Here is a 22,932-nt window from a genome sequence, read left to right as displayed (position 1 = left end):
TTAATATCTGCAATGGACACCAGTGAAGATCAAGAAACAAATCTTACCAATTATCTCAGAAATGTAATATTGTCATTTTTAAGTAAAAGAAAAACCCAGATTTTTCTTAAGTTGTCTTGAATCCAAGAATAAAACATTGAGGATAATAACGTAAGAATGATGACCACGGTAATCATTAAATGGTCTGCATTCAGCAATTGAAAGTGTAACATACTGGAAGATGGAATGAAAAAGAAGGAAGAAAAGGCCATTTCCGAAGACAAGAGTTAATTAGAGGCAAGACTTTTGGAAACTAGTGTCTTGCTGTGTCGGTTCTTGCTTGTAGTCATGTCTTCTAAGTACCACTGATACTTTTTAAGCTCATCGAGAAATATAAGTGCTTCAAAAAGAAGTCGTATAACTTTGGAGGACTCCAGACAGGGAACATTTAATCATCTTTTACTACCTTTTCTCAGGAGACGGTGCCACCTAATTTCATAATTGGGTGCACCAGTGCCACTTGGAAATATAGCAGAAGTTATTATTTCTAAGTCATAGTTTTAGGTTTTTTTGCACTCAAAATATACCTTATTTGAATTTAAATATGAAGGAAATGTATCTTTGGTGAAAAAAAAGAGTTAAGCATATGCGTGGTATGACTGCTCCCGGTGAGGTCTATTAAAACTCTGCAGGCTTCCTCGATCTTGTGTTGCCTCAGATAAGGGTTCGGTATTTTTTTCATATTTGCCTTCATTTTTTAAAAGAAACAATGACTCAGATTATGGTGAGGTACTGGAGTGTGGAATAACTGATGGTAATAGAAGACAGAATTCACAGGTGAACTCCCTTTTTTGAGAGGGATTTTATTCAAAATAAAAATAGGAAAAGTAGGAGCATATTTTACATACCATTTCCATTCACTCTGATACAAACTTCAAGCCTCAGGCTCTTGAATAAATCAACACAAAAATGTATGATTGTATTTTTTAGTCTATAGGAAAAAAAACAGGTTTAATTTTAAAAACAGATGTAATACCAGGTGTTTGTCCTTTGAGTTTTTTCAGCTGTTTAAATTAAAGTGCATTTGTCTAAATAATTTAATTAAATATTTCTTGCTAATTATAAACGTAAATAGGACAGTAAAAATGGTCTGGTCTGCAATTATTGCAATAATTTCCAATAAAAAAGTGTTTTTACCATGTTCTTGTGGAATTTTTCTATGATGTACATATAAAAGAAAATTAGTGCTTTAAATTGCATTTCTGAGTATTTTTTGTTCAAATCAATGTGAATAAGGAGCAGACAAAAATGTGTGAAAAAGGGTATATTTGTAAAGTATAAAAATACACTGGATGACCACAAGCTCCATTCTGATGCATCCACTTGCTGATAAATAGATCTTTAGATCCAGGATGATCAGAGTGGGTGTTTAACAGAAAAATTGGAGCCTTGAAATAACTAAATAAAAACATTTTTTAGATCTGATGATAAAAGCAAACCATAAGAACTTATAAACTGTAAGCATAACATCCACAAGAAAAGAAAAGTCCATACCCTTTTTAAATATCTTCTTTATTTTATAAGAGAAAGGCTAGTAAAGTTATATCAGAATAAAAAGTCAATCATGAACATCTTGCTTCCCATAAATCCAAGTGCTCAAACATTATTTATAAAGTAGCCCACTGTCTATAGGACAAATATGTAGCTCAGTTCAATGAGAATTATAAGTTGGATCCAAAGTACAAAGCTGGAAAGTAGTGCTGCATCATTACAACTTTTTGGCCACACAGAGCCAATTAATCACGCTCTCTGTGACTTGTAGCTAGCTTGTCTATTAGCACTGGGCGAGCGCTTGTTTTCATGCCACTGGACAACCACCCACTCACTGACCTTTGGGAGAGCTCTCCTGGCAGCGCAAAGGGGGACTGGGTGTATAAATATCCCGTTAATGGCACTTTTGGTTTCACTCTCCCCGGGGAGTCGTGCCGAAATGAACAGTGCTCTCTCTTATTTTTTTTTTTTTCTTATCAACTCGATGTGAGAGAGGGAGGTGGGGAGGGCTGAGCCACTGAGGGACAAAGAAGCAGAGACACATAAGGGCGAAAGGGAGGTAAGTTTCTGAGAGGATGCAATCCAGCTGCTGATGCAACCCATCTGCTCCTTATTGATTAGCTCATGTTGTGGAAAGGGACTGTAGCCTTTCGCACCGTGTTAACTGTGAACACATCTGCAACGGAAAGTCCTTTAATTACATTTTGTAAATAATTAGACCAAGGAGCAAACTTGCTGTGCCTCGGCACTTTTCCTCTTTATGGATACCACCAACTGAATCTGCTCTAATAAAAAAAAACTCCTCATATCAGCATCTCTAACACATCAATGTGAGAATGACTATATTAGATTAAAAAAATAATGAGTTTGGGAAAGAGGTTTTCATTTCAGCGGTGCTCAGCTTGAGAAGAGGGGTGGAGGGAAAGAAGAAATACTAATAACATTTTTATATAAAATATGAGGATTAAAGATCCATTCACCTTTAATGGTGAAATATTAAAGCATCTCTGGGTAATAATAGGAGTGTTTCCTTACAGATCATCCAAAGAAAGGTTGTTTCCTGAAGACCTGTAGCACCTTCGGTAACATACATTCAAGCGACCATTTCCAATGAAAAGTTTATGTGAATGCACATTTCATGTTCAGCATTCACACATTTTTAAGACTGTTTCCAGGGTCTGAGTACAAAATGTGAGTGCATAGTACGCATGTTGAAAGTTAAACAAGAACAAACAAACTTGGATTTTGTAATGATGTTTGGATGGTGCCCCCTTTAATTCACGTTAGTGCCAACCGTTTAAAAATTGATCACGGAGGAGAAATTAATAATTGCAGTTACAGTTTGTCCCCGGCCAGAATTATTTGACAACAAGTCAATTGTGAATTCTTTGGGATTGCTTGGATTTCTACATGAATTTGCTATAAAATATGTTCTGATTTTCATCTAAGTCACATCACATAATAAACAGTCTGCTTAAACAAATACAACACACAAAATTTAAGTTTTTTTTTTTTTTTTTTTTAACAAAATGTGCAAACATTCAAAGTGCAGTGTGGAAAAAAAACTGGTTGACCATCCTTTGGCACCAAGTTGAGGCTGTATTAGAAGATCAGAACATATTTTATGATCAATTCATGTAGAAATCCAAGTAATCCCAAAGAGTTCATCATTTTTCTAGCAACTGTATCGCTGTGAAAGAGAAAGACTGGAACAAGATGGATGAGATTTACATCGCTTCGACATCATATGCAAACCTTGTTCCAACGTAAGGTGGCAGACATATGCTAGTAGCACAAGAAAAAATTGAAGGAAAAAAAAACCCCTGCTCATCCTGTGCAAACATCATAGGCTAAATGGTCGTTCAAGAATCTGCGTTCAGATGATTCTTGAACATGCCTGATGCATCTGCAGCTAACCCTTTTACATAAAAGAAATCCCAATCTAAAAAGTTTAAAAGAAAATGTGTAGCATTCATAATCTAAATTCGTCAAATATTTACACGTATTTACGCGCAACCAGAACAAAAACTGATGGAAATTAGACATCATAGATGCAGCCAAAGTGCACATTGCTTTATTGCAAGTGTGTTTACGGCTGAATTTTGTTGTTGACCACACATATTTAAAATTTTATTTTAATTTTAATTTATGAAATTTAATTTAAACTTAAAGTTCCATTAGTTTTCAAGTACCTACATGTGTGAAATGTGTTCTCTGCATTTGACAAATCCCCTGTGGGAGTGGTGACCTGCAGACACAGCCGCTCTCACTAGCTATTGGGTGGTTTAACTTTAACTGTCACAGTAATCCTGACCTTAACACTTAAATTAGACACTTTCAAAAATAAAACTGGCATTTATATAGTCTTCAACATATGCAATAGCAAATAAAAATATTAGGATAATTATAAATGTTCATATTACTATAAGTTTTGAATATTCTGCCTGCTAACTTGCTTTAAAGAATAATCAAATCTTGTCATAACTTTTTTAAAAACTTAATGCGGACATTTTAATATATCTTTTCCGACTAGTCTTTTTAGGTTTTGATTAATTACAAGTCTAATATATAATTAAATGTTTACAAAGAGCCATCCCATTTATTGGTTTTACTAGTTACTGTTCTAAAAAAATCTGTAGGATTTTTCATTTTTTCACTTATTCAAATAATTATCTAAATTGATGAGCATTAAATTATAATTAAATATAAATCTCCTTTGATTTTCTTTAGTATCCTACCTAAATGACTTTGATGATTATATTTCCACAAAGTCACAATGTGCACAACTTTACCTGCTCTGACCTCCAAGAAATGAACTGCAACTAATTGCTGACACTGCGCTCCTTCCGCCCGGCCAGCGTGGAGGCTGAGCGACTCCTCATAACCCTCATTTACTTCAGCCTCGCTAACGAGCGATGACAAACAAGATGAGAAGGGAAGGTGTGAGGCTGCAGCTTAACAAGTCCTGTAATTACTCATTTAGGACTCTTATCTGTTCTCTAGGCTCTCCTATCGAACCGGACAGGACACGGCCAACTGTGACACATGCCGGAACAGCGCATGCATTATTTACAGGTAAGTGGCCGTTCTTCTTCAAAGACACACTGATCCAAATGTGTCCTGTCCTTTCTCCTTGGAGTGTGAAGCTGGACCATGGCCAGCAGAAAGGGACACGACACTAAAGTGAATTCTGTTCATTTGCATGAGGGTCATTGTTTCAGATCTAATGATCCATTTTTTCTCATTCTTCCCTTAAACTATCCGAGTTGGAGTTAGAGACTGGGGGAAAGATGGTTGAAAGGTGGGGAATAAATAGAAAGTAGAGGGAGTGGATTTAGGCCAGCAAAAGGTGAAATTAATTACCTTCCAAATTTAATCGGTGTGTGCCGTTGCCGAGCCAACTGAAATTCTTTGTTTGTTCCGAACCTCCTCATGAAGTAGGATGGTGAATGCATAGAGAAATGTATTTGACAAACATTTGCACATGCAAATTACTAATGAGATCTATCAAAAATAGACAGCATGAAGATGGAGTTCTTTAAGTGGTGTGCTCACTTATAGATTTCTGGAAACCTTTTAAGTGAGCTCAGTGCTGCGATATTCAGAAAAAAGATTTGATGTTGCTTCAGGGGCCACGAAGGCTTTTCAGAAACATCTCCACATTTAACTTTCTCTGCTTCCATATAAAAGGCTGGCTTTCGAAGACATGCTGTGAGCTCCAGTTCTCCACTACAGGAGTTGTAAGGCGTAATTATGTAATTAAATGAAAGAAAGCCTTTTGGCGGAGACCACGGTGAACAAAGAAAAACGAGACTTCAGAACACGTTTTTTTCTTAGATTCAATAAAAAAGAAGGAAAGATATTTAGCAAGGGGGACTAAATCTCCAGGGGTAAAACTGGTTTCTGCTGATTGGAAGGTCAGAAGTTTGATTTCTGGCACTGGGAGTCTATATTTGGCAAAGAAATCGCACCCCAAAATTAGGACGGAAGAGCACCTTAATCCTTCAATATTGTGGAGCTAGAAATAGCTTTTCTACTTACTGGATTCTTTCAAAAATGCATTTGCTCTGCAGCATTTTAGTCATTTTTATTAAAATTCCGCTTTAAAGAACACAGGCACCTCTAGAATGTTCTGCATTAAAAGAGGAATAAACAGCTAAGTTCAGGTCGTTTTATGATCTTTAACCTAGAATTGTTTTATTAAGATCATTTGTAGCTTTTCTACAGAAGTAGTAATGAAAATTGTGTATTTTGTAACACCTTTTTCGTGATAGAGGATATATATAAAAGAATACTGCATTTCAGAGTATTTCTTTATTAAAATCATGATGGATAAGGAGCAGATTAAAACCCACGGCTTGAAAAAGCTTGATTTTGTGATGCAGCAACTGACAGGGAGAGGCTAAAGTCCCACTTTTCTGATACAAAACTGACATTAACGTCTTAGTTTTTATAATCTGAGCTGGCATCTGGTTCAAAGCTGTACGTCTGGAGAGCTAAAACATTGAAAACATTTTTAAGTTTGGGCTTGTGAGGTCCTATAAGCTAGTGGGAGAGAGCGTAAACAAAGTTTGCTGGTTGCTGGTATGTGGACCTCCCTTTATTTCTGTTTTCTGTTTAGTTTGTGGTAGAGTTTTATTTGGTATATACAGTAAGATGTATAAAACATCACGCAATAAGAAGTCATCAATAAAGCATTTTTATCTGCTGTGTTCCACACAATCTGAATTTCTCCTCTAAACAGCAATTTCAATAATTTTATCGTCCACCTTCAATAACCGAGAAGTCACTGGCTGAACCTCAATAGGCTCCTGAAAATCAAGGACCACAGAGATGCCTTGTCCTTTCTGATGTTTGAACTGAGGAACGTGCATTGGATCTTTAAGTGGTAGCGTCATCCGTAACATCCGTAAAAACAACACACCAAAGAGTCAGAGCTGCAGCTCAATGACAACAAAATTAATTCATTCAGATCTGTGATAGAATATAATGTAAGGTTCACCAAAAACACATAATGTTCTTTTTTTCTTTTGTATTTTATTATGGCTGGGCATGATAATGCACTATTGAAGGAACATGGATAACTATACACAACCGCACTTTTGCATGTTTTGCTTTAATCTTAATATTTAACATATCATTTTTATTTTATTATTTATATTATTAATATAGTATTCTACAAGTACTGAGGCAAAGTGTTGGGCACCTAAAGGTGGACTGCATTTTTACTCGTCTTCAAGTAGGCTTCAAGACAGCATTCCCCTTTTCTCTTCCCAGACCTGCAACAATCAACTGAAATACTACAACAGTGGAGGAAGGGCATGACGAGAAATTCAATACAAAGACTGTCTTATTTTGACAAAGCTTGTTGATGTCTGCCAGAGTTTCCTCTTGATAAAGGGCAGAAATGTTCCCGCTGAGATGTCGAAAATCAGTTAAATTGACCTGAGTGCTTCTTTAGGAGATTCACTTGACATGGTAAATTGTGTTGATTGGACACAGAATCAAATATAGCAGTCATATTCACAGAGGCAGTGGGATTAAATGGCAATCTAATTACTTAGATCTCCATGAAAACAACCTCTCTGGAGGCGGAGGAACACAGGATAGGAGGTAGAACCATAAAGGAAAAAGCTGTGAATGTGGGGAAAAAAGGCTGTGTATGTTTCATTTTCTCCATTTTTCCTTTTTTTTTTTTTTTACTTTTATTTCTTATTTGGTACATTTAGCAAAAGCCTGATTATTATAAAGATTCACATTTGTGCCATAATGATTCTCTGCTCCAGCTTTTATTTATACATACAGGTTTGTTGTAAATAACATAGGTACATACAATTGTTTTATTTGTCATTAAAAACAAGTATTTAGTACAGTCTAATGGAAGCCCTTAATTTCTCTTCCTACAGTTGGCGTTAACACAAAAATACTAAATGTTGTAGTTCCTCAAAAGACCACTGGAGGCAGGTTGAAAAGTGAGCAGTTTTCTACTGACTCCTTTAAACCATAAATTAACATGTATATTCTTTTTTTTTTTTTTTTTTTTGGTTTATTGCTTTTATTGTTGTTCATGGCTACTCAAGTTGAAATTTTCCTGTATAAAAGCCAGTGAAATTCCTCAAAAATATTTGTGCAAATTATAAATGCCTGTAGATGTAGATTTTACATGCTTTATGTTTGTGCACATGAATATAGCCATTATAAAATACCAACTTAAAAGAAAAATGTTGTGTGAAATGTTTGAACTTATAATATGAAAAAATAAAAATGGCAAAGAACTAAAAAGATTTATAAAATGTGTACCAAATAAAACACCCAAAAAACAACAAATATGTACGTTTTTATTATAAAGAAAACATCATTTTTATGCAAATATGAAAGTACAACTTTCCACATTAACTTAGATTTAGTTGGGTGGTTTTCCATTATTTTTGTGTAATTTAAATGGCATTTCAATTATTGTTTTTTTTCATTGGTGATTGCAAAAAAGAAAGCTTACGCTTACTATATTTTCTATTTGGTTTTATACTATATTTTGACAGAAACAGAGTGATGTGATTCTATTTGTACCACAGCATATTGCATTTTTGACTGTTTTCCTTCCAATGTTAGACCTTGTTTGACAAATGACTGCCGAATTCGTTTTCAGACATAGAAATATCCTTTTTGTGTGCATATGAGTAGTACTGCACTGCTACAATCCCACAGCAGAGAAGCCATACATACTTTTTTTATTCCTTTTCTATCAAACACTGCAAAGTCTTTGTTAAGATAAAGCTACATCTACAATTTCAGTAAAAATTAGCATGTTTTCCTCTGCTTTAAGGTCAAAACCAAGTTTTTTCTGCTCCAAGAATCCCAGTAGTCTCTTTTTTGTTGTGTTTTCTAACAATAATTTACCAATCACCAAAAAATGCTAGTTTTAAATGCAGAATTTTGGAAGCTTTTAACATATTTAACATATTCGTATAAGTTTTTAATAATTAAAGAGTTTTTTTCTGAAAACAAATAGGTAGACAATAAGAATTTGCTAGTGTTATTTAATTAAAACTACTACTTCGATTTTTTGAATGCTAGAAATCTAGTGTAATGCCTTTTAAACTGAGATTTATGGACTTCATTTTTGGCTGAATCAATTTAACCACCTTTAATGCTTTTTTAATGCTCTGCAGAAATTCTTAACAAAAACCACAAGTGGCCTCAAGGCTAAAATGATGTTATGTAATTCTGTCAACCTAATAATACTAAACTAATATATTAGCATATTTAGTTTATATTAAATACAAGTTTAATGTAACAACAAAAGTTGTTTTTCCCAAACTAATTCAGAACTAAAAAAAACTGGTAAAATTTTCCATCTTGATGAAAGTCTAAACTAACAAGTGGTTAAGTCGTGATACCATGGAGACAGTGCCCTGTAAACGGTCCTGCATTTTCCATCTGCACCTCCAGCTTTATTTGTGTCTTTTTGCTGCTGCCTAAACCGTAGATCTTGTGTTTATGATGAAGCTGGTCTCGTGACTCGTGTATTGGATGTTGGGTCCATAAATCACTTTTAATGCAGCCCAGAAAGAAGTCAGCCATGCACCCTTCAGTAAAATCAATTTGTCAAAGAGTCTATGGCGTTGTCAAGCTTATCCTTGGCATAACAGCAATGCCAGATCAATAGGATGCTGAGGTCTTCGGACATGAGATTTCAAACAGAATACACAACCTGCTACAGTCTCCTTGCTGCGTCTGATCCGAACATCCTACATTTTTTACACTCGTCTTTTTAGACTTTTTCTTCCTCGTCTTTTATCTTTAGACTTCTGATACTAAAACAAGGTGAAATGAATGCAACAAGTGCAGCAATTTTATCTTCTTCAGTTAAATGTATAGATTTATATTAGTGTGTGCATTAGAGACAGGAGTAACTAGTAGTAACAAGCTCCTTCTTCGGTTAAAATTGAAGTTTTGGAAAACAACATATTCCAGAGAGGCAAGGGATTCACAATGCTGATGTGCTCTTTATTTATGTATGTTAAATAATATGCAAACAGAAAGGTAGACTTTGATTAAGGGATGTTTTCAACCACTACTTAGTTTCAACGGTGTTTGTCATTAATGTGCATCTCTTGCATTTCATTAGTAGAAAAAGGACAATCCATTATTCAAAAAGCTAAATAACTAGTAGCAAAACACTCTTGATTAACAATGTGATGGCACTCTCACAAAAGGGGCCAAGATTTGATTATTCATCCATCATTATCATCCAAACCCATGCATTTCTTTTTGGGGATACGGGGTCGCTGGAGCCTACTAAAGTACTGTAGGGCAAAGGTGTCCATCGCAGGGACAAACAGAGAAATACTATCACACATTCATACATAAAAGACAATTTTTCATCACCAATGAACCCAATGGACCAGGTTAAAGTGCCTTGAGAGTGCTAACCACTACACCACCATGCAGATAAAATTATTTTGATTGTTTTTTTTTTGTAAATTTGGCCACTCTTCTCACAAATCAACCAGTAGGGTGAATCTATCCCAACTGGTCGCCATATCCAAATAAATAATTATGGACTTTCCTAAATATGCTATAAAAAACCATTTTCAATAAATAAAAAATAATAGATATGTAACTAAGAGTAAGATAGAAAGATGAACCCCCAAGAAGACAGTAGGTGAGATTGATTGAAAATGAAACATTTTTATTTCATGGATGTCCATTTCTGAAAGAGCAGGGAAAGGGCAAGAGAAAGTCGGAGGGGAGAGGTTAAAGACTGCCGAGGTCTGAAGTGCTTTCTTCAATTTGTCCTGATTTAACAAACCACTTGTGGGAGTAGCAGAAAGGGGAACAAGGAAAATGTCAACAACCTTTCACTTTTTGCTTCCGGCAAAATTTAAAATGACACACCAAAGCTCCAGACAATGTCATAGTCATAGATACACCACAAGCCACTTTAATATGAGGATAATGAACCACTAAGTTGATTGGATGCTGTTCAGATGCAAGTTTGACTATGTAAGTTGTGTATGTAACTATGTAAGTTTGAATAGGACTCAAAAAAAAAGCTGCAAATGTTATAGTAAAATAAATTGCTCTCAGACTCTATTTTGAAGATGCAAACCCACTGCAACAATAAATGTAATTGCCTTTTGAAGTGATATAGAGTGCTGTGAGACCATTTTCCATGCCAGACTGATTTTACAGTATATCTGACTTTAAAAGGAAAAGAGATCATACAGATCTGCAAGGTAAACATTAATATTAGTGTGTGGGTTGGCTCAGTCCAATGTTTGATTTCTTAAAGCACATATTCTTACAGTTCTGTTTGGGGGGGGGGGGTATAAGCATAGTCACTTACAAAAGAACTATGTACTCCATCAATTTTTAGTACTTTGTGTTATTTTAAATTGCTTATTCACAAAAAAAATAGCTTTTTCACAAAAAGTTGACTATTTGAAACGTGTTGTGATGGGTTGTCATAGGAATGGCTACAGAGCCCACACCAAGTGGCGAAGCAAACTGAAACAATCTTACCGTTAGGCCAGCTCAGTGATATAGAACATGGGGGCTGTGTGACCAGAACATATTTTTTAGGCGTGCATTACCACAGTGACACTTTTTAATCCACACCCTGCAGCCAATCAAAATTGAGTATTCACACAGACCATCGTATAAGGCCCATTGATGCAAGAGAATGTGGCCACAGAGAAAAAAAAATGGCGCTGAAAAATGAATAGCCGGAAGTCCCTCCCCCTGCCGGAGCCGGCTGCAAAAGAAAATCATTTGCGCCCGAAATTATTGGCTGGAAGTCCTCGACCGGAACCTCCCGTTTTAAGCTTTCGACCTTTTTTCCATTTGATATACTGTAACTGCTTACATGATCAGCTGATTCATAGAGAAAAAGTGGCATTTCACCAGCTTTATCTCCAAAGGTAAATGGGTGTAGTTATACCAGTTTTATACACTTGTTAATATTGACTTGAAAAAAATAAAACGATTAACATTCTCTGACCCATTTGAATCTCATCTTGCACACTAAACTGTTATACAGTTACAGTTTATTTGCATTTAAAAGCTTTAAAGCTGATAAGCTCCGAAAAGGTTTTAAAATATCATTATTGAAAGGGTTTCCTAAAGTTTAGGAAATTTCCGTGATGCAACCGGCTAAAGTTATGAAATTTCTGCTTCCGGCTAGAGATGGCTTCTTGCGCCATCTTGCACGGCACCAGAGGCTCCTCAATATGTAAGTGCATAAATAAAACTATGCTCTGGCTGTCTAATTTCCTATTTTATGACAGTCAGGCTGCACGCAAAAATCCTGCATGGAGTACGCACTTATCTCTTGAACAGCACTAACAGGCAGCTTGTGCAGGGTGTGGGGAGAGTTGAAAAGATGAAAAATCTGTACTTCACCCTTACTCACCATTTTGTGTTTTTTAAGTGCTCGCTGTTGCTCCCAGCATTCTCGTCGAAAAAATATGTGCAAAAACATTATTGCTCTATGAGCTCACCAAGTAATCCACAACCTCGCTGGCCCCGTACGAGTTCTGTACAAGTTTGCCCACTTTTTGCCTGCAGAGAGCCTATATCCACCTGTGAGGGCAGATGTGACTAAGGCTTTCAACTATTATCTACTTAATATTATTCAATTAAACTGACGTCACTTTTTTTAAATAGAGACTTAATGGAAAAGCAGCAGTGAAGAACCAAATAACATCCTGTCATCAAAGCGCAGACCTGAAAGGTGTAAACTGACATTAAACACATAACATTAAGCCGGCAGAGCTGTGTCAGTGACAGGTGAGATATGCAGACACGCTGAATAAAGGCTGCATGTCATATAAAGACACCTGCCTTGCATCAAAGAGAGATTCCTGCATTTAAGCCTGGATGTCAACGTGCACTTTCATCCTTTTAAAAATCACTTTCCTGGTGTTTATGACTCACCCAGCGATCACAAACTATAAAAAAGACTTACATTACATCATCCGTTGTGTTAGCATTTAATTCTAGGACTGCCTTAATGAAAATATGAATTTTACATGGCCTGGCCATAAAAACAGTAAGTGAACAGTTACAACCCGTCTGCACTTAACTTGTAAGTCATACTAAATCAAAGTATGATAAATTAACTATGTGTGTTAATGCAAGGCAGCTGTCTGCCTTCACCAGTATTAGAAGATGACGATAAAGCTACGGACACACTGGGCATGTGACGCGCATTCAATGCAGATTCTTGCCTATGGTGTTCACACTGGACAAGCAGGAAGGGGCTTCTTCTTCTTTTTCTTACTGTTAACTAGGACCACCCACCACTGGAAGAGGCTTGGTGCGAAATGTGCGACACAATGTAAATCTCAAGAATCTTGCTCCAGACTTTTTATTTTACAGCTCTATTCCAATATTTGAAAGAATTAGAGACATACAGTTTCAGCCAGGCACAAACTGTAATTATTAATTTCTCCTTTATGATCAATTTTCAAATGAATAGAACTTCCATGAACCAAAAGATATGCTATCCTTTCATCAACTACCAAATTTAGGTCCCTGATAAGTCAAAGTTTGACCTATTTTAACTTTCAACGTGAACTCAACGGTCGCGCATTTTATACGTAGAGTCCAAAATGGTTGTAAAAACTTGCATAGCTACATGTGAACACGCGAGTTTTGAACACAGAAGCAAGAAATGTGTTTTTACTGAGACTCTTCATTGAAAGTGGTCATTTTAATGCATGTTGCAGAGGGAGGTGTAGACGTAGCTTAAAGGTAGAACTGGACGATAAATTGATTTTATCGATCATTACGAATTTGCTGTTTTGGACAATTTCTTTTGGGAAAAATAGAGATTTTATTTTCCAAACTCTCTGCTTCCTTGGGCTTCCATTGTTCAGAGTAAAGTTAGCCTGCCCATCTCTGGCAAAGAGCAGAAAGCAGCCTCTACTCCGCGAGGCAGAAAGAGCGGGAAAAAAAAAACAGCGCAAGTGCCATGAGAACAAACATTTTTACAGCTTGTATTTAGTTGCACTTTGTGCTCAATTCAATCCCCAAAGAAAATGTTACAATAAATTAGTTTTTTGTTAAATGTATTCTATAATTTGTAGTTTTTGTTAAATAAAGTTAAAGCAGGGAGAAAAAAATCGATTATAATTGAAACTCGAGATTTTAATCCAGTCCAGCACTACTAAAAAGATATTTTCCTGCTTTGACATTCTCCCATGTTTAAAAGAAAGTAGATCCTGCACAGAATGGCCAACTGCTGTTCTGACCCAACAAAGGGGAATGACGTTCCATTACTGGGCCTTTGCAAAGCATGAATGAAGGGATTTTAAGTGGTGCAACAAAAAGGCTTACTGAGAAATAATTTTGCTAAATCTTGCTTTTTATTCATTTGTGATTGAAAAGTCAGTGATACACTTCTGTCATCAATTTATTAAGCAACAAGAGGCAGTTTTTGATGGATTTTTTTTGTATTTCATCAATGATTTAATGGCTTTTTTTTCTTTCACAAGTTACAATTACCTGGTTATTCATAAAAGCCGCATGAATGTGCTCATATATGTAATCCTGGTTCCTTTAGAGTGGAATACATGAGCTAAAATAAACAAATCCACTAAAGTTTAAGAGTTATCTCTGCATAATAAAATCACAGTGTCAATGGTTAATTTTCAATATAGTTGTTCAGACATGCACAACGCTAATTAGGGCAAATAGTTATGTTTTAAATCCCACTTAGTAAAGGTTTGATGTTTTGCCCAAAGGGAATTCGACATATGGTGGAGGCTGGGAAGAGAATCTCTGTTTTATCCGACTGGAAAACAAGATATTCTATCCACTAAACCACAAATGTTTATATCCAATGAATAAAAAAAGTCAAATTAATATATTTTAAACAGATGGGCATGAACCAATTGAAAATGAAGCAAACCTTAAAATGAGAAACGTTTGAAGGAAAACATGAGCTCACTTTTACATGCATTTTAGTGCAGAAGGAGAAATCTGATTATTAACGCTATCTGAAGTCAAAGAAGTAATTTGATTGCAAATAAATGAATCAGATAAAAACATGGATTTTTCATTCTGAAAGGTGTTAAGATGGATCTTGCAGAATTTGACTGAAACAAGCTGCTGCAGTCTACAGGACATTTATTAAGGCACAAACTTGCTGAACTGATCTTGAAAGCAAAAAATAAATTGAATTAAAATCAAATATTATTTATAACAAAATAAAGAGTAGAAAAATATTTAGGAATCCTTTTAGCTTATCTATCAAATATTAGTCAAGCAAAGATTTTAAAAGTGATATTTTTTGCAATTTAGGATACAATGTGAGATCAATGCCTTTTCTGTATTATGTCTGTCCTAAATGAAGTAAGAAAACTTTTCTTTAAACATCAAACAGGTTGTGAGTAAATCATACACAAACAAATATTTCAAGTTCTAAAGAGTATTTCAAAGTGCTTTCATCCAAGCATTCATTCATATGAGGGAAATTAGCAGTGATTTAAGGATTAAAGTTGTTCTTTTCTTCTATGTAAAATGCCTGAGTCAAACGATTGCGCCATGCTGAGTGTCTGCAAGAATGTCAAATTTAGTTCTCATCAAGCACCCACAGTCATGTCTTTTCTTATCTAACTGAATGTTCCACATAAAAAACTTTCAATGAAAGTCATTACAGATTTACTGTATTTAAAGTCAGAGCCGGCGCACTCCTGCTATTATCCATTATGCAATCTGCAAGACTCCCCCAATCAGCCTGATTCCCTGCACTGTTCACACAATGATGGAAACTGGGTTTTACTTAGCGGGGACCTGGCTGACCGCTGTGTGTGGGCATAGGATTACAATGATGGCTGTTTCAGATAAATCCCCTCAAACTCGAGGGAAAATGTCACTTAAGCTAAAATTGACCGTTTGTTTGTAGCCAAAAAAAAAAAAAAAAAAAATCCCATAATAACGTAATCTTCGATTTTTATGACTTTTCGCCGAAGCTGAAAACACTACAGGGGATCAAAACAACGTCCTTAAAGGCTTAAGCTAATGCCCACCAGCTGATCTCACTTTTAAAGAAGTAACTGATCTTGTGGTGAATATGTCCTAAAAATGTTCGGCAACGCAATAAGAAAAGAAAAGATTTTTATTAAATTAATAACTGAAAATAAACAGGAGGTAATAAGAGAAAGTGAGCAACAAAAGCTAAAATGAACAAGGGAACAGATTGCTTTTTATGTATTTTTTTTAATTAATAAAAAAGAAGAGGAAGGATAGTGTTAAAATGTCAGTTTCTTTGATAGAAATAGGAATGCTCTGGTACATGCCAAAGAATATCAGTAAATATTTCAATAACAGAATTAAAATATGAACAATAGAAACCTGGTTTTGATAACAAAATATTAAAAATGTCAGCAGGCAAAAAAGGCTTTTTAGCATTTATTAAAAAAAAAAAAAGTTTTTCTTTTTAGTTTACGGGCAACCTAAAAGCCCCCACATGAAATTAGGATCAGCACAGCAGCAAAAGCGTGAAAAATCTGAATTGAAACTGAAAACTGAGAACTGAAAGCAAACAGAGAAAAACGAAAAAAGGAAAGTTGAAAGTACAAATAAATATTTTTTAATTGGTAACAGTTTGATTTTTTTGTTTCAAATTTACCCTTTATTCAAAATTGCAATATTTATTTCAATATATTAATTTTAAATTTTTATTTTGTAATTTTCAATAATTCCTTCAAGTTTACAATATATATTTTCGAGTTTAAAACTACTTTCAAATTTTGTCTTTTTTTCTTTCAAATTTGCAATGCCTGTTTTTCACGTTTTCAATCTCGTTTTTCACTCACTTCAAGCTGAGAAGATGATTTGATCAGAACTGTAGTTAATTTTGGTTGTTAAGGTTTATACTGGGGAGCTGGGTGGATAGTGGGAGAAACCAGTGGAGGGGGGGGGTGTTAATTTTAAGTAAATGCCTTGTCTACGCTTGTTTTTTTAATACTTTGCTTTTTTAATGTGCTTTTTACTTGCTTTTATGTACAGCACCTTGTATTTCAATCTGAATAAAAAGTGCTATACAAATGAATAAAGTTTGAGTTTAATCCAAATTTGACTTCATAGTTACGGTCATTGAAAGAATGTCAAATATTGGAGCTAAAGCTCTGGTGTAAAAGGGTTAACTGGCATTATTCCAGAAAGTATTGTATTAAAGTCTGCATGCAAGTTTAAGCTCGTGTTTGTGATGATTTCTCTTGTTGTGTTTTGGTGCAGTGTGGAACTGGATTTTAAGCTGCAGGAGGACAAGTTGCAACCCCTGATGAAAAGGCTTTGTCCGACGACAGATGTCCACTTCGCCCCCCTGCCTTACCCCCAGGAGGCCTTCACCTCCACTCCCAAGCGCAAGTCAAAAGCTGACTCCAAGAAGCACGCTCGCTGGAAACTTTGGTTCCTGTGAGAACCTCTAACCACCTTAACTCCTTGAGGATGGCGAAGGATTCAAGCGTTTGGCCATCTTCAGCTTATGTCTTATCAAACCCGCCTGGATCTTAAAGATTTGGATACAAAGATAGAAGGAGGACTTTTGGGAGTTCCTCCCTGCTGGAAACTTCAAAATGTCACTGAAACCAAAAATGAAGTCGTATTTTTTTTACAAGAAAGAAAAAAAAGTCCAAAACACAAATCTGGAGATCAGCGCCGTGAGCGGACGGATTTCATTTCCTGCTGTCTCTTTATTATTCTAGCTGGGCCTGTTCCATGATGAAGGCCCGGTGTTTGTCATAGATTTCTACTCTACCAGTCGGGACATCGTCTGTCTTCTTAGTCTTGAGAAGATGTTGGCATTTCTATCACAAGTCTCCATAAACAGCATATCACTGTACTGCAAAGCACAAATAACACTGATCAGGATCCTGTTTCTACAGAAAAATAAGCAAGAACTATTTTGAGTATTAACTGGTCTTGCATCTATGGCAGATTGAGGACTTTCCTTTTGATTTAAAGAGGAGACCCAATGGACAAAATATTAGCAACACTGTTGGGTTTTTGACATATTTTCTTTCTGCTGCTAAAATGTCTCCTTAAATCTCCCAACTATGAAGAATAACAAATACTATTTTCTTAAAAAGAATTGTAGATGGCAATGTAGTTTTTTTGTATAAAAATATATATCTATTCACTTTAAGGTTGGGGGATGGTTTGTATTTGAGTTGGAGTCATTGGGGTTGTGCAGCTTCAACACCACAGAGCAAAGAGAGTTATGTTCATTCAGCCAATTCTTTTTCATGAATCAAATATGTCTCTCGCTAAACTCGGTGCACAGTCTCATTGAATTCCAGTGTGAGAGGAATCCATGCTGGAAAACCTCGGTAATAAAACGAAAGAGACAACAACTCTCAACCAAAACAGTAGGACTTTTTAGTGGATGGGGGTAGCCAAGAAACCTCAAATGGTTGTGATTGTATTGCTACAATATTGGGAATTCAAAAGCAACAGAAACCAAGCCGAAAATGTGTGTAGAATCTCGCGAAGCGTGTCTAGCATGGTTTTTACAACCACAATTTTTCCTGATTTTTTTCAAACTTTTCAAGAAACCATTCTTAAAAAGTGGCAATTTCCCATTCAACACTCCAGCTAGTCACCTCATGCAACAGTATCCAGGGTTTCTAGAGTACTTACATTTAAAACATTACGACTTTTCAGAATTTATAACAGTATGCAGCTGTGCCACGAAGGAAAAGACATAGTTTGAACAAACACAACCACACCTTACTTAACAAAAACTGAGACAAAATGCAGAAACTAACGAAGAGCTTAAAGTCCCGCTCCAATCCTCTGTTTGATCTATTTTATAAGTGTTCCCAGTGATTTTTTTTAATTATAATTATCCCTGATTTTATTTCTTAAGAGATATTTTCTGCACAATGGCAGTAGTTCATTAGAAATTTGCCTTCGAGTTGTGGGTGGAACTGCTAGTTCGGCGTAAGCCCGCCCCCATTACCCATCATCCATCTGTTTACACGCTTTCCCGCTATCTTAGAGCTACTTACGCCGCATACCTAACATTACCGGAGCAACTAAAACAGCGAGCAATATTGAAGCTATCCACCTATACAGTTTTGAGCCAGATGCCAGCTCAGATGAGGAAAACAAAAACAAGTGGATGCATAAGAATAGAATCGAGCAGGGAGCTTGTAGCACTACGTCATTGCTGCAAGATTTCTCCAAAAGCCTTTTTTCAGCATTCACAACAAATCAGGAGTAAACAAGGACAGGGAAAAATAAAGAAATACTCCGAAATGCAATTTTAACCTTAAAATTCTTTATATATGTCCTCCATCATGAGAACAATGCTTCTAGGAAATGTTAAAAACACAGAAAAATGTTTTTTTATTGGAGTGGGCCTTTAAGTAATTTTATCTTGTTGAGCAAACAATTTAGACTTTCTACAGGATTCTGCTTTAGTTTAATACGGGTGACATTATTTTATTTTGCCAAACTATTATTAAGGGAATGAAAAAAAATTGAATTGGCTTTTACCAAAAAACATTCAGTATTGTGATCTCTTCTGATACAAAAAAAAAACTATCAAGATTTTGAGATTGAAGCATGTTTTTTCTGAATTTTCAGTGCAGAAAAAGTCACCTCTGCACATTTTTGGCACTGAAATTTTACACACTGCATTCTGATTGGGTTGCTACCTTCACATAAATTACGTCTTTCTTAGCAATATGTTTTTGCATGTGTAATCAAATTAGTTCACGTTAAAACTTTTAGCAAAACAGGCCCCAATTTTATTAAAAAGTTGCTTATATCTTTATAGAAGTGAACATTTAATTACTTAATTAAGTGCACAGGACTATAAACTCTTGGCTGCTGTACATTTCATTTAAATGATTTGTTTTCCAAATATTGATTCTGCATTTTTTCTAATTTTTTTGCTAAATTTATGAAAATACAGTTAAATATCTGGTGAGTTTTTTTTTGTTTTGTATTTTTATCTATTTTCAAATACATATCATTTTTCCCCAGATGAGTAAAACCTTAAAGTTGGAAAAGGGTGGTTTCTTTTTTTTTTTTTTTTTCCACATAAAGATATGTTTCATAAGATAAAATAGGGCTAATACTGTTTTATAGGAGGAAAAACAGCCAATAATCAAAAGAAAGACAAAATAAACAACTCATGCAGGACTATAAAGCTGCAGTTTGTTCTCAAGCCAAGAGCACTGCCCCACAAGACAGGAAGTGTGCCAAAATGGAGACACGGGAATTAATCAAACAATACACCAATAACTACTTGCAAATCGGTCGTCTTTACTGCTTTGATCTTCACAAGCTTCAACATGCTGTGTTCTGTTCCGTACTTGTAATTCACACTTTCATTCTTGTCTCTTTCAGTAATTATCCTGTAGCATTAAGAGAGAATTAGATGTTTATCTGTACCTTAAAGAAGTGCAATTGATTTGTAATGTGCAATACTGTATTTTATACAGATTTTTTTTAAATAAACCAATACAATTATCTAAAAAGAAGTAAAAAAAAAAATTTCAAAGCTTTCAAAATAAGATGCAAATGTGGTTTATTTTGAAAATCCCCACCAAAAAACAAAATAAAAATAAATTCATTAAAAATATGAAGTAATAAAAATATTTAAAATCTAATTAACTCTCTGATGGAAAACAGAGTATAGCAGAGTTGAGCTGTAAAGTGTTGAATAAGTGCATCAAATCGACCTGTCTTGGTACCCTGCTTTGATCTAAAGTGCACGGGACAGACCTTGCTGTTGGAATCGGAACTTTAATGCAGCTGGACAACTTAACAAAACGAGAGCAGAATCGGAGGCAGGCTACAGGCGACGCTCGCTGCAAATGCTCAAAACATTTCGACCCAATCTCTGAAGCAATTTCGTTTCCTTTAATAGAAACATACTGTGATGCCAAGGTGAGAGCATTAGCATGCAAGTCCAGATGATTTTTAATCACTGTCACAGTAAAACATCTCATCTGACTGATGAGAAAAGAAAAGAAAAAGTCGGAAATGTAAAACGGTTTGTTCCGTCAAAGTTTTAGTGGAGAGAGTGGAGGTGCAGGGAGGAAAAAAATAAAAACCGGTGCTGGAAGCATTATGATGCAGTGCCATATCTCACTATGCTTCTTTGCTGTAAGAGCTCTGCAGCAGTCTGGACAGCAGAAGAGAGAGGTGGGGAGTGGGAGCACAGACAGACAGACGGAAATACTCGAAGACTCGAACGCCTGAAGACAGTGACGAAAACAAAGACAAGGAGGGATGATGATGTAAAAAGGTGCATATGAGATTGGGTCTGCTGGGTCAGTGGCAGTTTAGGGAGAAGCTCCAAGCTGGTCAATCTGCCAATCAATAGCAAAGAGTACTCCCTCTGCAGCTTTCTACTTCAATCTGTGGACACGCTGCATCAGATTAACTCCACAGGACTGAAACTAACTACCAACACAACGTGTTCTTGGAAAGCTTTTGGTCCAAATGGCAACAGGTTTTTGACAGGAAAGGAAAAAAAAAACAGAAGAGGAGGGTTTCGACTCCAGCTCTGATTTCTTATTTTTTTCTGTCGTTATGCTTCACTTGAAGGGAAAAGCCCGGCACAGCTATTATAACCGTCTAAAATTCGAAACATAAAAAACTGTAGCAATGTGGAAAATAAAGCACTTGAGCTGGGAAACTGTGATTTCTTCCATTTACGGATCCTCATTCATGTGCATCTGCAGAGCTCATCCTGGCTTAAAGCGGAGGAAATAGAATTCAAGGACATAAAGGTAGAACTTTCAGGAGCTTCACAGATATTTCTGCTATTATCCGAATGTAAATATATTCAGACAGACTCCTTTCAACCTGTGTATGAGGGTGGGCATGAATACAAAGGAAACAGCCTGTTAAGAAGTCCAGTAATGCAAATGAGTGACGACGCTGTGTCTAAATTGCTAACAGGCGTAGAACGAGAAACAAAGCCACCGCCTCCAAAGTCGTCACTGCGATCCCTCTCATCAACATTCTGTGTCCGGCTCCCCCAAGCAGTGCAGGGGGGGATAGAAGGAGTAGAAAGTTAATGCATAAATCTAAATGTAAGAGGCTGCCACTCAGAGAAACAAGGTCGGTGGATGGCCGCGGTGCTGTGTGAGCAGCGGCGCGCTGTGTGCCTGCAGAGCAGGCAGCGTTACCCAGAGGCAGCAACAGCAGTCATCTGATTAGAGAGCTTATGACACTTCCAGCAGCTAACTAGGTCTCACTCTTGTGACTTGTAAATATGCACGCTAATCCTATTGATGATTTAATTATGATTTATGGGCCTAGTTTAAATAGAGCCCGTGTTGCCAATACTAAAGCGTTTCAGGAGAATAACCCCAGCGATAATGTGACCTCTAACTTCGAAGAATCAAGTGGTGGCACGCACAGAAGGGACACAACCAGTAAAAAAATAAAAAATAAAAACAGGAAGAGCAGCTGCAACACTTGTATACAAAGCAGATTGTAGAGCAGGGGGTTAAGGGGTTGAGCATTTTCATTAACCGGAATGGACGCTAGTCTCTTTTAGCGCCATTCAGCAGCCACTGCTGGAGGTAGTGAACACCATTTACACCACAGGGAGCACTGGAATAGATGCACTTAGTATAATAAAGCTGAGAGGAGGCATGCGTGTTTCTGCTTTCATCAACACAGCCCTTTTTGGAATAAATGCTTGGCAAGTTCCATTTGTGGAATCAAAACAAATCTGCTGTAAAAGGGAAAAAAATACACAGAGATGACAGATGTTGACTCTGAACCGATTGAAGTTTTATCAATAAATCAAAGTTTTTGATCATCAGCCAGTCGAGACAATGCGGAATCGCTGTCATAGAAGAAGAAAGTGAGTGGGAGTCCTGCAAAGCCTTCAAGCAGCTGGCTGAGGGGGGAAATGGGCAGCAGGGCAGCTTCAGCTCAACTCACAGCTTCATTAGCTTTACATTATTCAGTGTGACGCACTCTGGCAATCTGTTACACAACACAGGGCTTCCCATCTGCAATATCAGCTTGGTGCAATGCCCTTAAACAGAGGAAAAAAAAGGAGGAAGGCAACCGTTTCTGCAAGAAATGCAACCTAAAAAAGATAATCACACAGGAAGGGAGGCAAGAGAGGACAAATGATGACTACCGGCAGCACATGGCGGTACGGCAACATAAATATACACCGGTCGGTGGCATCATTCACTTATTTTTTCTGCTGCTAAAACTTTTATTCAAACAAGTGATGCACTTCCCTGCTGCTCTTCAGATGGAGGTCTGTGCACACATGCCTAAAATACAAATCCAGCAGCAACAGCATAAATCTGTTCTGCATGACTCTCCATTTTCCTACTCATATTTTTAGCCCAGATAAAATACTTCATCACTAAAATAAATCTAAATATACAGAGAGATACC

General features: G+C 36.3%; 2 protein-coding genes across 2 annotated transcripts in view; one reads left to right on the top strand and one right to left on the bottom strand.

Annotated features, from left to right (window-relative positions):
• insyn2a (inhibitory synaptic factor 2A) overlaps positions 1 to 21,963 on the top strand; it is a 42,250-nt gene extending 20,287 nt beyond the window's left edge. Inside the window, exons 3-4 of the mRNA XM_024284733.2 lie at positions 4,534 to 4,605; positions 16,777 to 21,963. Coding sequence (XP_024140501.1) covers positions 4,534 to 4,605; positions 16,777 to 16,960 — 256 coding nt within the window. The 3' untranslated portion in view covers positions 16,961 to 21,963. The remainder of the gene's footprint in view (positions 1 to 4,533; positions 4,606 to 16,776) is intronic.
• The window catches only part of dock1 (dedicator of cytokinesis 1), a gene marked incomplete in the record, with an annotated part of 178,335 nt that overhangs the window by 82,208 nt on the left and 73,195 nt on the right, over positions 1 to 22,932 (bottom strand).

This window comes from Oryzias melastigma, linkage group LG19, assembly GCF_002922805.2.
Source record: "Oryzias melastigma strain HK-1 linkage group LG19, ASM292280v2, whole genome shotgun sequence".
Taxonomy (NCBI): Eukaryota; Metazoa; Chordata; class Actinopteri; order Beloniformes; family Adrianichthyidae; genus Oryzias; species Oryzias melastigma.
This window is presented reverse-complemented; position numbering and strand designations above follow the sequence as displayed.